The sequence below is a fragment of the Sminthopsis crassicaudata genome, chromosome 5 (genome assembly GCF_048593235.1).
Source record: "Sminthopsis crassicaudata isolate SCR6 chromosome 5, ASM4859323v1, whole genome shotgun sequence".
NCBI lineage: Eukaryota > Metazoa > Chordata > Mammalia > Dasyuromorphia > Dasyuridae > Sminthopsis > Sminthopsis crassicaudata.
In genome coordinates this window covers 270,056,266-270,074,650 of record NC_133621.1, presented here as the reverse complement: position 1 = coordinate 270,074,650, position 18,385 = coordinate 270,056,266, and the positions used below count along the sequence as shown (strand labels likewise).

The 18,385-nt window shown below is 34.5% G+C and overlaps 1 protein-coding gene across 1 annotated transcript in view; it reads left to right on the top strand.

Annotated features, from left to right (window-relative positions):
- LOC141543988 (uncharacterized) overlaps positions 1–18,385 on the top strand; it is a 59,701-nt gene that overhangs the window by 15,490 nt on the left and 25,826 nt on the right. The window contains exons 5-6 of the mRNA XM_074269636.1: positions 14,357–14,494; positions 15,428–15,543. Coding sequence (XP_074125737.1) covers positions 14,357–14,494; positions 15,428–15,543 — 254 coding nt within the window. The remainder of the gene's footprint in view (positions 1–14,356; positions 14,495–15,427; positions 15,544–18,385) is intronic.

Below are 18,385 nucleotides of genomic sequence, written 5' to 3'. Positions count from 1 at the left end.
GGTAGATGGATTCCCAAATATTTTATGCTCTCAACATTTGTTTGGTATGGAATTTCTCTTTGTATCTCTTGCTGTTGCATTTTGTTGGTGATGTATAAAAATGCTGAGGATTTATGTGGATTTATTTTGTATCCAACAACTTTGCTAAAGTTGTGAATTATTTATAATAACTTTTTATTAGAATCGCTGGGGTTTTCTAAGTATACCATCATATCATCTGCAAAGAGTGACAGTTTGATTTCTTCATTACCTACTCTTATTCCTTTAATCTCTCAACTCTTATTGCCGAGGCTAGCATTTCTAATACGATATTGAATAGTAATGGTGATAGTGGGCAAACTTGTTTCACTCCTGATCTTACTGGGAAAGGTTCCAGTTTATCTCCATTGCATATTATGCTTATTGACAGTAGGAAATAATATGCTCCTGATTATTCTAAGGAATAGTCCATTTATTCCTATACTCTCAAGCGTTTTTAGTATGAATGGATGTTGGATTTTATCAAATGCTTTTTCTGCATCTATTGAGATGATCATATGGTTTTTATTAATTTGATTATTAATATGGTCAATTATACTAATAGTTTTCCTAATAATAAACCAGCCCTGCATTCCTGGTATAAATCCTACTTGATCATAGTGTATTGTCCTGGGGATGATTTTATGAAGTCTTTTTGCTAATATCTTATTTGAGATTTTAGCATCAATATTCATTAAGGAAATTGGTCTATAGTTTTCTTTCTCCGTTTTCAATCTAGGTATTAGTACCATGTCTGTGTCATAAAAGGAGTTTGGTAGGACTCCTTCATCCCCTATTTTTTCAAATAGTTTATATAACATTGGGGCTAACTGTTCTTTAAATGTTTGGTAGAATTCACATGTAAATTCATCTGGTCCTGGGGATTTTTTCTTGGGGAGTTGATTAATAGCTTGTTCTATTTCTTTTTCTGAAATGGGACTATTTAAGCAATTTGTCTCCTCCTCTGTTAATCGAGGAAGCCTATATTTTTGGAGAAAGTCATCCATTTCACTTAAGTTATCAAAGTTATTGGCATAAAGTTGGGCAAAATAACTCCTTATTCTCTAATTTCTTCTTCATTGGTGGAAAGATCCCTCTTTTCATTTGTAAGACTAACAATTTGATTTTCCTATTTCCTTTTTCTGATCAGATTTACCAAAGGTTTATCTATTTTATTGGATTTTTCATAAAACCAATTCTTGGTTTTATTTATTAATTCAATAGTTTTTTTTTTTTTTTTACTTTCAATATTATTGATTTCTTCTTTTAATTTTTGTATTTCCATTAATTTTTGGTTGGGGGTTTTAATTGTTCTAGCTTTTTAAGTTGCAGGCCCAATTCGTTAATCTTCTCTTTCTCTATTTTCTTCAAATAAGCCTCTAAAGATATAAAATTTCCCCTTATTACCGCTTTAGCTATATCCCACAGATTTTGGTATGATGTCTCATCATTGTCATTATCTTGGGTGAAATTATTAATTGTTTTTATAATTTGCTGTTTCACCCAGTCATTCTTTAAGATGAGATTAATCAGTTTCCAATTACTTTTTGGTCTATTTACACCTAATTTTTTACTGAATGTAGCTTTTATTGCATTGTGATCTAAGAAGAAGGCATTTATTTATTATTTCTGCCTTCCTACATTTAATTTTGAGATCTTTATGTCCTAATATATGGTCAATTTTTGTATGGGATCCATGAACTGCTGAGAAGAAAGTATATTCCTTTCTATCGCCATTCAGTTTTCTCCAAAGGTCTATCATACCTAGTTTTTCTAATGTTCTATTTACCTTTTTAATTTCTTTCTTATTTGTTTTGTGGTTTGATTTTTCTAAATCTGAGAGAGCAAGGTTGAGATATCTCCCACTGTTATAGTTTTACTGTCTATTACTTCTTGCAACTCTCTTAACTTCAGAAAGTTAGATGCTATACCACTTGGTGCATATGTGTTTAGTAGTGTTATGGCTTCATTGTTTATGCTACCTTTTAGTAGGATATAGTTTCCTTCCTTATCTCTTTTATTTAGATCAATTTCTGCTTTTGCTTGATCTGAGATAAGGATGGCAACCCCTGCTTTTTTGGCTTTACCTGAAGCATAATAGATTCTGCTCCAACCTTTTATCTTTACTCTGTAAAAAATGTGTTTCCTATAAACAACATATTGTAGGGTTCTGACTTTTGATCCAGTCTACTATCTGTCTCTGTTTGATGAGTTCATCCCATTTGCATTTACAGTTAAAATTACTAATTCTGTATTTCCTGCCATCATATTATCCCCAGATTATGCTTTTTTCCCTTGACCCCCCTGAACCCCTTCTCCAATATTTAATTTATAGACCCCACTTATGACATGCAGCCCTCCTTTTTTAGTATCCCTCCCTCCTCCTTTTAAGACCCTTCCCTTTTCTTGTACCCTTCTCTTATTCCCCTTTTCCTTTTCCCTTTTCCTCTCCCCCCTTTTAATGAGGTGAGAGAGAATTCTCTAAAAAACAAATATGTCAATTATTTATTTTTGAGCCTACCCTGATGAGAGTAGGATTCACACAATGTTTCTCCCCTTCACTAAATTCCCTCAGATGTGGTAGATTTTCTATGCCTCTTCCTGGGATGTAAGTTTCCCTCTTTTTATCACTCCTTGCCCTTTTTCTGATACTACCCCCTTCCCTTTACTACTCCCCTTTTATTTATATCAGTAAAATCAAATTATCCACGTGGTCTTTCTGTATATCCACAACAGAGATACAGTTCTCAAGAGTGCTTTTTACCTTTTTTTGCTTCTCTTTAGTCTTGTGGATGTAGATCAAATTTTTTGTTTAAGTCTTTTTTTTTTTCTTAGAAACAAATGGATTTCTCTGTTTCATTAAATCACCATCTTCTTCCATGGAAGAAAATACTAAACTTAGCTGGGTAGTTTATTCTTGTTGCAATCCTAGATCTTTTGTCTTTCAGAATATTAGGTTCCAGGCCCTTCGATCTTTTAATCTGCAGGCAGCCAGATCTTGAGTGACCCTTATTGTGGCTTCTTGATATTTGAATTGTTTTTTTTTTTTTAGCTGCTTGCAATATTTTTTCCTTTGTTTGGTAGTTCTGCAGCTTAGCCACAATGTTCCATGGAGTGAAGGTGTTCGATGAATTCTTTCAAAACCTATTTTTCCCTTCTGTTTCTATTATCTCTGGACAGTTCTCTTTAATGATTTCCTGTAAAATAGAATCTAGGCTCTTTTTTTTGATCATAGTTTACAGGAAGTCCAATGATCCTCAGATTATCTCTCCTAAATCTATTTTCTAGATCTATAGATTTTCCCAGTAAGTATTTGATGTTATTCTCCAGCTTTTCATTTTTTTTGACTGATTCTTGGGTTCTCAATGAATCATTCATTTCTATTTGTTCCGTCCTGATTTTTAATGAGTTATTTTCTTCCTTCACATTTTTAGTTCTTTTTGTATATGCCCAATTGAGTTTTTAAATGAATTATTTTGCTCTATTGAATTTTTTTTCCATTTCTCTAATTTTTTTAGAGAGTTTTCTTTTTCCAATTCAGAAATCCTACTTTCTTGAGACTTTTTTTTTCTTTTCCAATTCAGAAATCCTACCTTCCTGTGATTTTTTAACCTTTGCTAATTCACAAATTTTGTTTCCCTGAATCTCCTTTGAATTCTTTATTTTTTCCAACTCAAATTTCAGGACGTTGTTATACTCTATCATAGCTTCTCTTTCCTTTCCCCATTTTTCTTTAAACTCTCTTAACTTTTTAATAGTCTCTTCTAGAAGAGAGTTATGTGATGGGGGAGCAGGTATCATTCCCTTTTAGGCTGTTATCTGCAGACTCTCTGCTGTTAACTTCCTCGGGGTTGGATACCCGCTCTTTCTCTGTCTAGAAGATATCAATAGTTCTCTTCAGCTTTTTACTCATTGTTAAAATATGTTGTTGTCTGTCCTTGGGGTAAGAAGTTTATTTATTTACCAGCTTCCTCCCAGACCAGATGGATGCAGCGGTTCCTGTGCCTTGAGCTAAGAGAGAGCTCTGGGAGAGAGTTCCCCTCCCCCTCCCCAATAATGCCTCAGAGGTGTTTAGCACTGCTGCGCTGTGAGAAGTGCCCAGTGAAGGACCCCGCTGTGTGTCCTAGCGACTGCCCTGAGGTTTAAAGCTGAAATAGCAAAAGTGACACAAAGCCCAGCCAATGCCTCCCTTGGGGCCATGGATATCAGCAGCTGATGTGAAAAGCCCCTGCACTCAAACTGGAAGTGTCTGCCCGGAAACCATGATCCCTATTTTAAAGGTTCCACTTCTCTGGGAGTTTTGCTGCTAGAATTCCACTGCTTCAGTCTAAGCCCACCACTATGTGGATTAGATTTTGCCTCAGCCTGTGTCCCCACTTTTTAGGCTCTTAACTACCTCAAGGAGAAGCCCCAGGCAGCAGAAGGCGGCTTCACTACAGTGCCAACATCTATTAGGTCAGTTCCGGATTGGGGTGGTTCTAGTATCTGGTTTTATATTTTAAAGTGGCTTGATTTCTCTTTTGAACTGCTGTTTTATAAGCAGAGAAGAGCTATCAGCCTGTGCCAGATTCCTCTATCTCAGTGGCTTCTCTGATCCCAGACTTCTCCTCAGCCTGATCGGCACAGTGTGCTAGGACCCAGTCCTACCCTCTCTGTGCTGGCCTTTTTTCTTCCTCCCCTCGGAACCGACCTTTTCTGGTGAAATTCCAGAATCTCTTCAGCTGATAAGTTGTGCTTCTACTCCTTGTGGTTTTTATCAGTCCAGCATTATTTTTGAGGCTGATTTAAGTAATTGGTAATGAGGGAAGAAGGGAGCTTACAAATTTGTGTGTATCTTCTCCGCCATCTTGGCTCCACCCCCAAGTTGTTAATTTCAGATAATTTTAGTTTTATTGTTCTCTCAGTATACCATTATATATAACCTGCAAATAGTGATCATTTTTTTTCCTCATTGCCTTTTCTAATTTCTTGTATTTCTTTTTCTGCTTTTGTTGTTATGACTAACAATTTTAGTATTATGTCAAAAAATAATCATGACAATTGACATCCTTGCTTCACTCCTGATTTTACTGGGAAGTCTTCTAAATTATTTCCATTACAGATAGTGCTTGGAGATGATTTTAGATAAATACTGCTTATCATTTTAAGGAATGTTGCCTTTCTTTTTACTCTCTAGTACCTGTAATAGGAATGGGTGCTGTATTTTATCAAAAGCTTTTTAAAGCATCTTTTGAGATAATCATATGATTTCTGCTGCTTTTGTTACTGATATAGACATCTGCATTGACAGTTTCCTTAATATTAATCCAGTCTCGCATTTCTGATACAACGTTGACCTGGCCATAGTGTATAATCCTTGTGATACATTGCTGCAAAATACTTGCTATTATTAGAGTAAGAATTTTTTCCATCAATAAATCAATAATGAACCCATTTGGCAGTGGAATCTTTTTTTTTTTCCTTAAGGAGTTCAATAATGGCTTGTTCAATTACCTTTTGTCTAAGATGCAGTTATTTAATTAGACATCCCATTTCCTGATCTCTTAATCTGGGTAATTTATATTTTCTTAAATATTCATTGATTTTCTTCACATGGTGAAATTTGTTGGGATAGAATTGGGCAAAAATTTTCCTAATTGTAGTTTTAATTTCTTCACTGGTGATATTTTAATTCTTTTCTTTTTTGATAGTGGACACAAGGTTTTCACCATTCTTTTTTAAAATTACATTAACCAATGACTTATCTCATTGATTTTTCATTAAAACGGCTATTAGATTTGTCTAATACTTGACTTTTTATAATTTATTTAAAATATTTTGAATCACATTTGATTGTGAGGAATTCCAATTTGATACTTAAGTTGGGGATTTTTCAATTTATTCTCTTAGTAGGTTTTTTGTTTTGTATTTGTTTTTAGTTTCATACTCAATTCATTGATCTATTCTTTTTCTATTAAATTGATATAAGAATTTAGAGAAGCAAATTCTACCCTAACTACTATTTTGGCTGCATGTCATAAATTTTGGTATGTTATCTCATTATTGTCATTCTCTTTTATGTGACTTTATTTTATATCCTACAACTTTGCTAAAGTTAATTCTTTCTAGTATTTTTAGTTGATTCTTTAAATATGTCATATTATCTTCAAAGAGTGATAGTTTTGTTTTATCATTACCTACTTTAATTCCTTCAATTTCTTTTTTTTTTCTTTTACTGATAAAGCTAACATTTCTAGTACAATATTAAATAGCACTCGTAATAAGGGGCAACCTCCTTTCAACCCTAATCTTATTGGGAATGTTTCTTCCTTATTCCCATTTTATATACTGCTTGATGATGGCTTTAGATAGATATTTATCATTTTATGGAAAACTCAATTTATTTCTATGCTCTCTTGTTGTTGTTGTTTGTAATAGGAATAGGTGGTGTTATTTTGTCAAATGCTTTCTTCTGTGTCTATTGAGATAATCATATAATTTCTGTTAGTTTGGTTATTGATATAGTCAATTACTGCTGATATTTTTCTGATATTGAGACATCCTTGTATTCCTAGTATAAATACCATTTGGTCCATTTTGTATTATCCTGGTGATAAATTCCTATAATCTCTTTTTAAAATTTTATTTGTTTTTTTTTTTATTTCCCAGCTAAATTTAAAATATTTTTAACACCTGTCTTTTAAAACTTTGAGTTCCAGATTCTCTTATGTCTATCCACAGCTCCCATTAAGAAAATACAAGTGAATTTATGCAAAACATTTCCATAAGTCACATTGAGAAAGAAAATATAGATCATAAAATTATAAAATATAACATTATACATAAGATCATAAAACATAACATCATTAAAAAAAGAAGAAAAAAGCTTCAAGTAAAATTAAGTTAAAGAGAGAGAAAGATAGGTAGGGACAGAAGGAAGGAGAGAGAGAGAAGGATGAAGAAGGGGGAGGGGGGAAGAGGGAGGTAGAGATGAAGAGGAAGGAGAAGAAAGAAAAAGATTGAGGAGAGGGAGAGAAAGAATGCTTCATTCTATATTCAGACATGGTTTCTTAAATCAGTCCTTGAGAGTAGTCATTAAACATTGTACTGCTGAGAATAGCAAAGTCATTGAAAGTTGGTCATCTCGGAACATTGCTATTAATTTGATTACAATATATGTCACTTTGCTTGAATTCATGGATGGCTTTCCAGTTTCTTTTTCTGAGCTTAACATTTCACAAAGAATAATATCCCATGACAATCATATGCCATAATTTATTCAGTCACTCCCCAATTGGTGGGCTTCTCCTTGATTTCCTTTTTTTTTTTTTTCCCTGAGAGCTTTTACAAATATTTTTGTACTTATAGGTGTGTTTACTTTGATATTTATAGTTAGTAGTGGCATTGTTAGGTCAAAGGATATGCCTGAATTTATAGCTCTTTGGGCATAGATCATACCTTCTGATCATTTATCATTTAAGCCATAACTTTTTTTTTTTAATTTTACTCAGTTTCCTCTATGTTTGAAAAATAAGGCATTATCAGTGAAACTTGCTTCAAAATTCTGTTTACAATTAACATGCGTACCATATTCCCCCTTGTTCTATTCTCTCTCCTTTCACCCTAACACTCCACAAAAATGTTTTATTATTGACCAAACCCTCTCCAATATGCTCTCTTCATTTATCACTCTTCTTCCCATATTCCATGCCCCCTTCTGTTTTCCTGCAAAATAAGATTTTTCTATACCTGTATATAATGTGTACATTATTTTCTTTTTGAACCAGTTCTAATGAGAATGAGGTTAATTTACTTCCCCTCTCCTCTCCTTTTCCACACTAGTATAGAACCTTTTTCTTGTCTCTTTTATATGGCAGATAATTTACACCATTCCACTTTCTTTCCTTTTCTCCAAGTACATTCTTCTCTTACCCCATAATTTTGTAATTTTTATTTTTTTCTGTCTTATTTATGTTTACCAACTATGTTCGAAAAGGTTTTTTACATTTGTTTTTACAATTTTTGAGTTCTAGATTCTTTCCCTTATTTCCTTGCACAATTAAGAAACCACATGTGAAATTAAGCAAACCATTTCCATAAACTTCAAGTTCTGGAAAAACAGACATAGATCTCCTAATCTAATGAAAGGAAAAACCCTCAAGAAAAATTAAATTACAAAAGCAAGAGAAAGAGAGAATGTTTCGATCTGGATTCAGTCACAATCAGCTCTTTCTGTGGGTACGGATGGATACTTTCATCATAAGTCCTTCAGAGTAGTTGTGGATGATTGTACTACTGAGAATAACAAAGCCATTTACAGCTGGTCATTGCAGAACACTGCTATTACTTTGTATATAATCCATTTAACTTTGCTTGTGTTTGCGGAGGACAATTTTTTTTTTTCCTGAAAGTATCCTACTCAATATTTCCCAAAGAATGATAATATTCCAAAGTAAACACACAGTTCAGTTTATTGATCCATTCCCCAATTGACAGGCATCCCCTCATTTTCTAAGCTGTTTTATCCTGAGAGTTGCTGTGAATATATTTTATATGTAAAGGACATTTTTCTTTTCTTTTTTTTCCTAATCTTTTTTGGTATTCATGCCAAATAGTGGTGATGTTAGGTCAAAGGATATGCATGAATTTGTAGCCCTTTGGGTGCAGATCATATCTTTTGATCATTTATCAATTGGTGAATGATTTATTTTTATAAATTCATTTCTCTTCATGTTTGAGAAATGAAGACTTATCAGAGAAACTTACTTTTAAATTCTTTCTGCAATTACTATTGCTAACTATAATTCTCTCTCCTCCCTCCCAATTTATTCTCTCCTTCCTTTCACATTGTCCCTCCTCAAAAGTGTTTTGGTTCTGCCCCTCCCCCAATATGTCCTTTTTCTTTTCACTTTATCCCCATTTCCTTCCTATTTCCCTGTGGAATAAGATAGGTTTCTACATACTCTTATTGACTATGTATTATTCAATACATATTATTATAAAGAGAGTTAAGATTCACATTCTCATAGTCTCGTCCCCCTCTTCCCCTTTGTAATGTGCAGGCTAGCTTTCTGGAGGTCCTCCAGAAGGGTCTTGGTCTCAGCAGTATAGACACCACTACAATGGCCAAGAATAGAGTCTAGATTTTTTGTTCTGTCACAGCCTTGATCTCAGTTAAAGAGGCATGAACATGAAAGCCATCACGAGGCTGGTCAAAGAAAGACTGACTTTTAGTCCTCCTTAATCCTTATATGCTTTATTGTAATTACATATTGTGTGTGAACTTAGAGAATCATTACATCACCCTACTCTGTATATATGTGAACTAGAGAACCATCATCTCATCAATTCCACTGAGTTAACACCTTGTTTCAAGTATACTTCTCCAGAGTTCCAGCCCTCTACACCCTTCACTATAAGTTTTTTCTTGCCTTTTCTTTTTTTTGATAGATAATTTTCACAATTCTACTTCTTTTCCCTTTTCACCAGTATATCCCTCTTACCCCTAAATTTTTTTCTTTTTCTTTTTTCTTTTTCTTTTTTTTTCTGAGGCAATTGGAGTTAAGTGTTAAGTGTCTGAGACCAGATTTGAATTCAGGTCCTCCTGACTTCAGGGCTGGTGCTCTATCTCCACTGTGCCACTTTCATTTTTTTAAAAATGTTATCCCTTTGTATTCAGCTCAAACTTTTGTCCTTTGTTTAATAATGAGAAAGTTCTAGGAATGCAAACAGATAGGCCTTATGATATCACTTGTTACCTCCATATGATTCCACAAAAGCCTGTATTTGAAAATTTCCATTCAGGTCTAGCCTTTTCATCACAAAATGTTTGATAATCCTCTATTTCATTGTATGATTACTTTTTCCTCTGAAAAGATTATACTCACTTTTGCTACATTGGTGATTTAGGTTGCAATCCTTACTCAGCTCCACTGCTCTCTGGAATAACATTCCAAACCTCTAGTCTTTTAATGCAGAAGCTGCTAAATCTTGGATTATCCTGACTATGGCTCCACTATAATTGAATTGTTTCTTTCTGGCTGGTTGTAATATTTTCTTTTTGATCTGATAACTCTAGAAATTAGCTTAATTCTAGAAATGAGGTACAACATTCCTTTCACTTTATCATGTCTTTCAAGTAGTCCAGTAATTTTTAGATTATCTTTCCTGGATCTTTTTTCCAATGAGGCATTTTATGTTTCCAGCTATGATTTTTTCTTCTTTTTTCTTTTTGGTTTTATTTGAATGATTCCTGGTATCTCAGTCATTTACTTCTGTTTGTCCAATTCTAATTTTTATTGACTCATTTTCTTCAGTTAGAATTCCTTTTATATTTGAAAATATTTTATATTTTGATATATATTTTATATTTGATATTTATACTTTTAAAGGAGATTTTTGGTTCAGTGGATTTTTTTTTAATTTTCTTTTTCCATTTTGCCAATTTTATTTTTTAAGAAATTGTTTTATTCAATATATTTTTTCTATTTCTCCAATTTTATTTTTTAAGGATTTGTTTTCTTCAGTCACTTTGTGCTTTCTTTTCCAGCTGGTTGGCTTTTCCCAACTTTTCTCCTACATAGCTTTTCTCCTGCATAGCTCTCACTTATGTTCCCAATGTTTCTGCCATCTTTCCTTTAAGAATTGGTTCCAACTCTTCATAAAGAGCCTTTTGATGTTGAGTTCATGAGATCAGTTCATATGTCCCTTTGAGCTTCACCTGAAGGCATGTTGCCTTTTCTGGTTATGTATTCTGTTCTTCCCTATTTCTGTAGTAGCTTTTTATGGTCGGAGACCTTTTTGCTTTTTGCTCCTTTTTAAAAGTATGGAACAGAAGATTGTCCCAATCTTCTTTTTACAGGGGGACAGGGGCCTCTCTTTCTTCTGGGGCCAGTTATACTGCAGGTTTAAACATTGGGCTGAGTGAGCCTAGCCAAGTCCCACTTGTCCCACTTAGGTTCTTGAACTCTTATTTATTTATTTGTTTATTTGTTTTTTGTACTTGTGTTGGTCTCACAAATGGTTTGCTGATAAACTGGTCTTCTGAACCAGAACAGAGTAGCCAACACTGTGTCATTTACTCCTTGCCCAACTGAGCCAGATCTTTGCTGAAGTCCTTCCAAGATATCTTAAATTGGAAAATTATTACACTCTGAATGTTTGTGGGTTCTGTTACTCCAGATCAGAGGCTTGATCTAGCATTGATTCTGAGGATTTGTTCTTTGACGCACTTATAATTTAGGATTCCATTATTTAGTTTGAAATAAAATTTTAATCTCTTTTTCCACTGTCCTTTGTTGAATTTAATCTTACCGCATTGGGATCTGAAAAGAATACATTTAATAATCTTGAATGACTCTGGGAGTCCAGCTAGAGGAATAAGCAGGAAATCACTGTAACTCTCCCATATTCACCTCCAACACAAAACTGGGTACAGTACAATCATCAAAAAGATGGGGAGAAGCAATCTGTGAGCCCAAGAAATTTGGCAGATCAGCAGGAAATATGTGAGAGAAAAAGAGGACAGACCAAGGCAGAAAATAAGGCAGCAGCAAGCCCTAAGGGCTCAGCAGCCATAGGTAGATCCTGAGCACCAGTATGGTGGTATGGGCAAATGCCAACAGTAAGATCCCCCAAATACCTCAGTATGGTCAGGGGAACAGAGAGACTGTAGCTTTGAGAACTATCACATTCTTCAGTGTAGCCCCAGATAAACAGGCAGTCTCCAGAGGCCACTCCTCCTTTCAGCCCCCAGGTAAAGTATACCCCAGACCTTCACAACAGGCCTAACACAACAGGCAGCTGCCAGTGGCATCACATCTTTCATTGTATGGGGCTGGGGATGCAGAAGCCCTTCAGGGACCTGAGTACACACCAGACACCACCACTTACAGCCTCAGTCAGTACCAAGTACGCTGTGAGAACTATATTGCCTGCAGCAGTGCCAAAAGATAAGCAAAAAAGACTACAAAAAGAATCTTGAGCATAGAAAGTTATTCTGGGGAGAAGATCAAGATACAAACTCAGAAAAGGATAGCAAAGTCAAAACATCCTTAGGCAAAACCCCAAAGAAAAATTAATTTCCTTTCCTGATTTTTTTCTTCTATATAATTTTTAATTATTTAATTTTTAAGTTCCTTTCTGAGCTTGAAATCACTTCCCCTTTTTCTGTAGGGGAGTCTTTGGGAATCTGGGTACTAAGCCAGTGTCCTAGTGTTTGCATCTGCCATATGCTGAGGCTGTTGAAGTGTTTCTGCATTTTCCCAGGGACCACTGGTGGCTGCCTGTTTGCTTAGGTACCTATAGGTTTGGCTCTACCTGCTTGCCCAGGGCTACATTGAAGCACATGGAGGTCTGGCCTCTGGAGGTTGCCAATTTGCCTGGGGCTATGCTGAAGCATGTGTCAGTTCTCAGAGCTATAGTTTGCCTGTTACCCTGACTATGCCAAAGTATATGGCAAACCCAGATGTCAGATCAGTGAGCTGGTACTCTTAAGTTCTACTGCTAGTTTGCTGAAGTGGGGCTCCCGATTTGCTGGGATGCTTCCTGTTCTGGACTGCACTTCCCTTTGATTCAAGTGAGAACTTTCCTGCCAATCTCCCAGGATTCTTGGTGTCACAGACTGATGGTTCTACTGTTATAGGATTTGTATTATATCATGTTGTGTGGAGGTGAATATGGGAGAGTTAAAGTGATTTACTGTTTACTCTGCTATCTTGATTATCTTGACTGAATGTTAACTTGTTAAAAAATGTTATCATATATCTTTATAGATATATGATAACATTAACTACTGATAACCAGAGTTTATCGTTCCATTTCAATACATCTAATCATTCTCTAATTCCCACCCAAACATACTGATGAAGAAACCCCAGAACTCTGAAAAATCCTTAAAAGAGAAAACATCCTTAGACTCTGCGTCAGGGAGGGGACTCCATCCTAAGCACAAACAGTTTCATCTTTATTTGGGTCAGTCCCAAAACCCATTGAATCCGGTTCAAATTCTAACCCTGGCTGAAACCCAGCCAGGAGCCAACCTGGGATACACTCTACCCATAAGCCTCCTTCAGCTTTTAGCCAAAGCTCTCTAATATAAAAGAACCAAGCTGGAGTCCTCTCTTTGTGGAGGTCCCAAATGTGGCAACCTTATGCTTGGCATGTCAAAGGATTTCTGCCCACTGGAACTCTGGTTCCAGTGCTTTTTAATCCCTACCTTCAACTTTACTAACTAGACTTTACTTCCAAACCCCATAATAAATCTCTAGGTTTTCGGGTCTGCAAATTCCTTTACAGGAGACTCGTGTACCACTACTAGACCTCATTTAACTGAATCCAAAGGGGTTGCAGGGGAGCTCTATTTGACTCCCTGTACACTGAACCTGCCACTAGACCTCAATTAAATCTAATTTCATTTAGGTACTTCAATTCTAGATCTCATCAATATTTCATGGTTCCCTTTGGTGCTCTATTAGGTGTGATATTAGAGAGTTAGAATCTGAGAAAATGGGTTTAAAGATGCTAGAAAGAACTAAATATTTCAAAATATCTTTTAAAAATCTTTGCTTTCACTAGTGAGGATTCTCAGAATCAAATTGTTTATCACTTATCACTTAAGTAGTCAAAGGATAGCAAACAAAGCTTCCCGTGATATTACTGATATTGCTTTAATATTACCTGAGACAAAAAAAAAAGTCCATGCATCATCCAGCATACAATAAGCTCAGTCCTTCAGATTTGTTTTCCTCAATATGGGTATTCCTTCTACTTGTGCAGCTCTTAAGCAATCTGAATCCTAAACAGTCTTTGTGAGTTAATGGTGCTTCTTTAAATTAACTGGTGCTAGCTTTCTGGTGATTAATTCTTCTCAACTCACAGAATTTTTTCCTTAAACAAGAAAGGTCATGTTCAGAGACTTTCAGAAAGTTTGTTAAGACACAAAATAGCTTGTGATGGTTTCACTTTACACAACCAGTAGACATCTCTACAGTATGTTGGAACCTTGGAGATTATTTCTAATCATTTTCAAAGAGCCTCCACTTTACTTCAAGGCCAATAAACCGCCTGAAAATTCTTAACTGTTTCACACTAGAAATGTTGACATAAATTTTTTCTATTATGTACCCTTAAATTGAAAGGGGACCAAAAAAGCTCTTTCGATCTTTTTTCTGGTTTTCAGTGCTACTCGTAATGTTGTGCTTGAACAATCAAAGTACTCCTTTCTATCACTATGTGTTTATGTTCCACATATGTATTATTAATGAAGAATATAAGATATCTGGCTATTGAAGCATATCCAAAAAATGATTAAATATTACTATTTAATTTTTAAAGACAAATTGTTTCTTTGTTATTTTAGAACAGCCCTTATGATTGCCATCAGTTTGGAATTCACAGAAATGGTCAGTGTTCTTCTTCAACATAATGCTGATCACACTATCAAAGATCAAATGGGACGGACAGCTGAGAAGTATGCTAGGATCTATAATTATCCTCGGTAAGTGCTAACATAATTCTAATTGTCTTTATACAACTGCATCTAAAAGAATTTTTCCTCCATAAAATTGAGAGTGAATCTGGATTTCACAGTTTCATATTATAATAATTGTCTGGAAAACACCCTGGCGAACTCCAGCTCTTGAGAACTGCCACATGCTTCAGCATAGCCCCAGGAAAACAGGCAGGAGTTTGGTAGAGAACAAGTGGGTCTTCAGACCAGGTGTTCACTAGGGAACCAACAAGTCAGGGCATCAAGTCAGGGCATTATGTGAGTAGGTATAATAAAGGCTTTTAAGTTTACACGTGGCTGTTCTTGAGTGTGCTACTGGTTATTAAACTATAGATTCAAGAAATCGTGGCCAGAGAGGAGGCGAGCTATACCATTTAATAATAATGCACATTTATAAACACTGTAGGGTTTTTTTGTTTGTTTCTATTTTAATTTCTTGCTGATCCCTCTCAATTGTAAAAGACCTAAAGTTAGTTTTAGGGAAAATGACATCATGTCTTGGAGGGAAAATGACATCATGTCTTGGATGCCTTCATATGAGTGCTAACTAAAAAGAATCATAAACGTTAATAGTCAATATTAAAATTCAGAGTTTGCAGGGGGAAGGATGTTCAATTTGCAGTCAGGAGATCTGGGAAGAAATCATGCCTCTCACCCTCTGAGTGTCCTTAGACAAGTATAACATTTATGGGATGCAGTTATTTAATTGATAAAATAGAGACATTAGAATTAATGACTTAATACTACAATTCTATAATACTGTATTACATCTAGATTGAATGATTAGTTTTGCTCTATAGGCTTTGTCAAAACAATAAAAAATTTTGGTGATAATCTGATTAGGATGTGGAATATACATAGATTTGTCACATATAATTTTTATATTGATATAGACCTATTGTGTTTTATATTTTATTTTAGACATATTTATCACAAACAAATTGAACAATATAAGCCCTCTCCACTCCAAATCAGCGACTTAGAGAAGGCTTATGATACTGGATTTGTTTTGGGTGCACCTTCCCTGGACCAAAAAGGTAGAATTGATTGATGCAAATAAATAATATAAAAAATAATGAACAATCTTATAATTCATATGTTTTCTAATTTTTTTCTATTTCCATTTTATATTTTAAAGGGATAGAAACTAGTTTATTTCTGGTTATCTAATTACCCACTTAAACTATTTTTGGTTATCTAATTATCCACATAAGTCTACTATCCTGAAATAGCAAAAACAGTGTTTGTGTTACAATTTTTTACTATATCAAAAAAAAAAAAAAACTAGGTAGATTACACTTTCAATTTTCTGATTTCTATATGTTTTCTAAATATGTTTATACAAATTATATGAAAAGTTAACACTTTAAAATATATTTTGTACAATTGTTTATTTCTTATTGTTAAATGTGAGGAAAATAAATAATGCATATTATATATGATCGAATATAGATGGAAAGATAGATAGATAGATCAAACAGTAAAATATCATTTCTTTGGGAACTCTGTAAATTACTTAGCCAAGATTTGGAAATGCATTTTAAATGTTTTCAAAATTTTATAATGTTCATAAAGTTTTCCCTTACCACAAACTAATGATAATGAAAAAGTCATAAGAATTAAGGGGACCAGGAAACAAGAAGAGCACATTTGAAAAGTAATGCATATGATCCTACATTTTCTGCAGATATTTGCATATTTGCCACATCCACTTCCAACATGACCCTTGGAAAACTTGAAAACTTCCCAATCCAGTCAATTAAACTCTAGAGTGGTGAGCATTTTCTGGTTGAACTTTATCCTGCTAGCTGGGCCATTTGAAAAATGACAGGGGCAGCAGCTAGGTGGCACAATGGATAGAGCACCAGGCCTGAAATCAGGAGGACCTGAGCTCGAATTTGGTCTCAGACACTTAATACTACCTAGCTGTGTGATCCTGGGCAAGTCACTTAACCCCAATTGCCTCAGGGGAAAAAAACAGAATTAGTGGCATAGGCTTGCAATAGTAAATTCATCTCTCATAAGAATTTTTTCCTAAATCAATTTATTTATTACCATGTGAGAAAGATAGGATAAATATTCTGGTGATTCCTACTTGAATGGTGATGAAAGCAGAAAGCTCAGATAATTTCCTTACAGGAAAAAGTAATTAAACACTTTTAATTACTGGGCAGTACAGTACATAAGAGAAAGAGATGAGTTATGTAAACCTTTCCATATAGAAGAAATGAGAATTTACAATGGCAGAAAAAGCAGTATTTAATTTTAAGTACATTTTAACTACTGACTAAAAACATCATTTTCCAATAAAATATTTCAAATTCCTACTGCCAGTCAGGTGAAAATTGATCCTTATTTTTCCTTTTTATTTTATCTTTTTATTATAGCTTTTTATTTACAAGATAAATTTTCAGCATTGACAGCTGCAAAACCTTTTGTTCCAATTTTTCCCATCCTTCCTCCTTTCCCCCAAATGGCAGGTAGACCAATACATGTTAAATATGTTTTAAGTATATGTTAAATATAGTATATATCCATACAGTTATTTTGCTGCACAAGAAGAATTGGACTTTGAAATAGTGTACAATTAATTGTGAAAGAAATAAAAAATGAAGGTGGACAAAACAGAGGGATTGGGAATTCTCTGTAGTGGTTCATACTCATTTCCCTGAGTTCTTTTGCTGGGTGTAGCTGGTTCACTTCATTACTGTTCTATTGTAACTGATTTGTTTAATCTCATTGTTGAAAATGGTCACATCCATGAGAATTGTTCATCATATAGTATTGCTTTGAAGTATATAATGATCTCCTGGTCCTGTTTATTTCACTCAGCATCAGTTCATGTAAGTCTCTCCAGGCCTTTCTGAAATCATCCTGCTGGACATTTCTTACAGAACAATAATATTCCATAATATTCATATACCACAATTTATTTAGCCATTCTCCAATTGATGGACGTCCACTCAGTTTCCAATTTCTGGCCACTACAAAGAGGGCTGCCACAAACATTGTTGCACATACAGGTCCCTTCCCCATTTTTAAGATATTTTTGGGATATAGGCCCAGTAGCTACACTGCTGGATCAAAGGGTATGCATATTTTGATAACTTTTTGAGCATAGTTCCAAATTGCTCTCCAGAATTGCTTCATGTGTTCACAATTCAACCAACAATGTATCAATGTCTCAAATTTTCCCACATCCCCTCCAACATTGCACATTTTCTTTCCCTGTCATTCTAGCCAATCTGACAAGTGTGTAGTGGTATTTCAGAGTTATATTAATTTTCATTTCTCTGATTAACAATGAGTTGGAGCATCTTTTCATATGGCTAGAAATAGTTTCAATTTCTTCATCTGGGAATTGTCTGTTCATATCCTTTGACCATCTATCAATTGGAGAATGGCTTGATTTCTTAATAAATTAAATTAGTCAGTTCTGTATATATTTTGTAAATGAAGCCTTTATCAGAACCTTTGACTGTAAAAATGTTTTCCCAGTTTATTCCCTTCTAATTTTGTCTGCCTTAGTTTTGTTTATAGAAAAACTTTTCAATTTGATATAATCAAAATTTTCTGTTTTGTCATCAGTAATGATCTCTTGTTCTTCTTTGGTCATAAATTCCTTCCTCCTCCACAGGTCTGAGAGGTAAACTGTCCTATGTTCTTCTACTTTATTTATAATCTCATTCTTTATGCCTAGGTCATGAAACCCATTTTGACCTTATCTTGGTTTATAGTGTTAGTATGGGTCAATGCCTATTTTCTGCCATACTAATTTCCAATTTTTCCAGCAGTTTTTGTGAAACAGTGAATTCTAATCCCAAAAGCAGGGGTCTTTAGGTTTGCCAAACACTAGATTATTAAAGTTTTTGACTATTT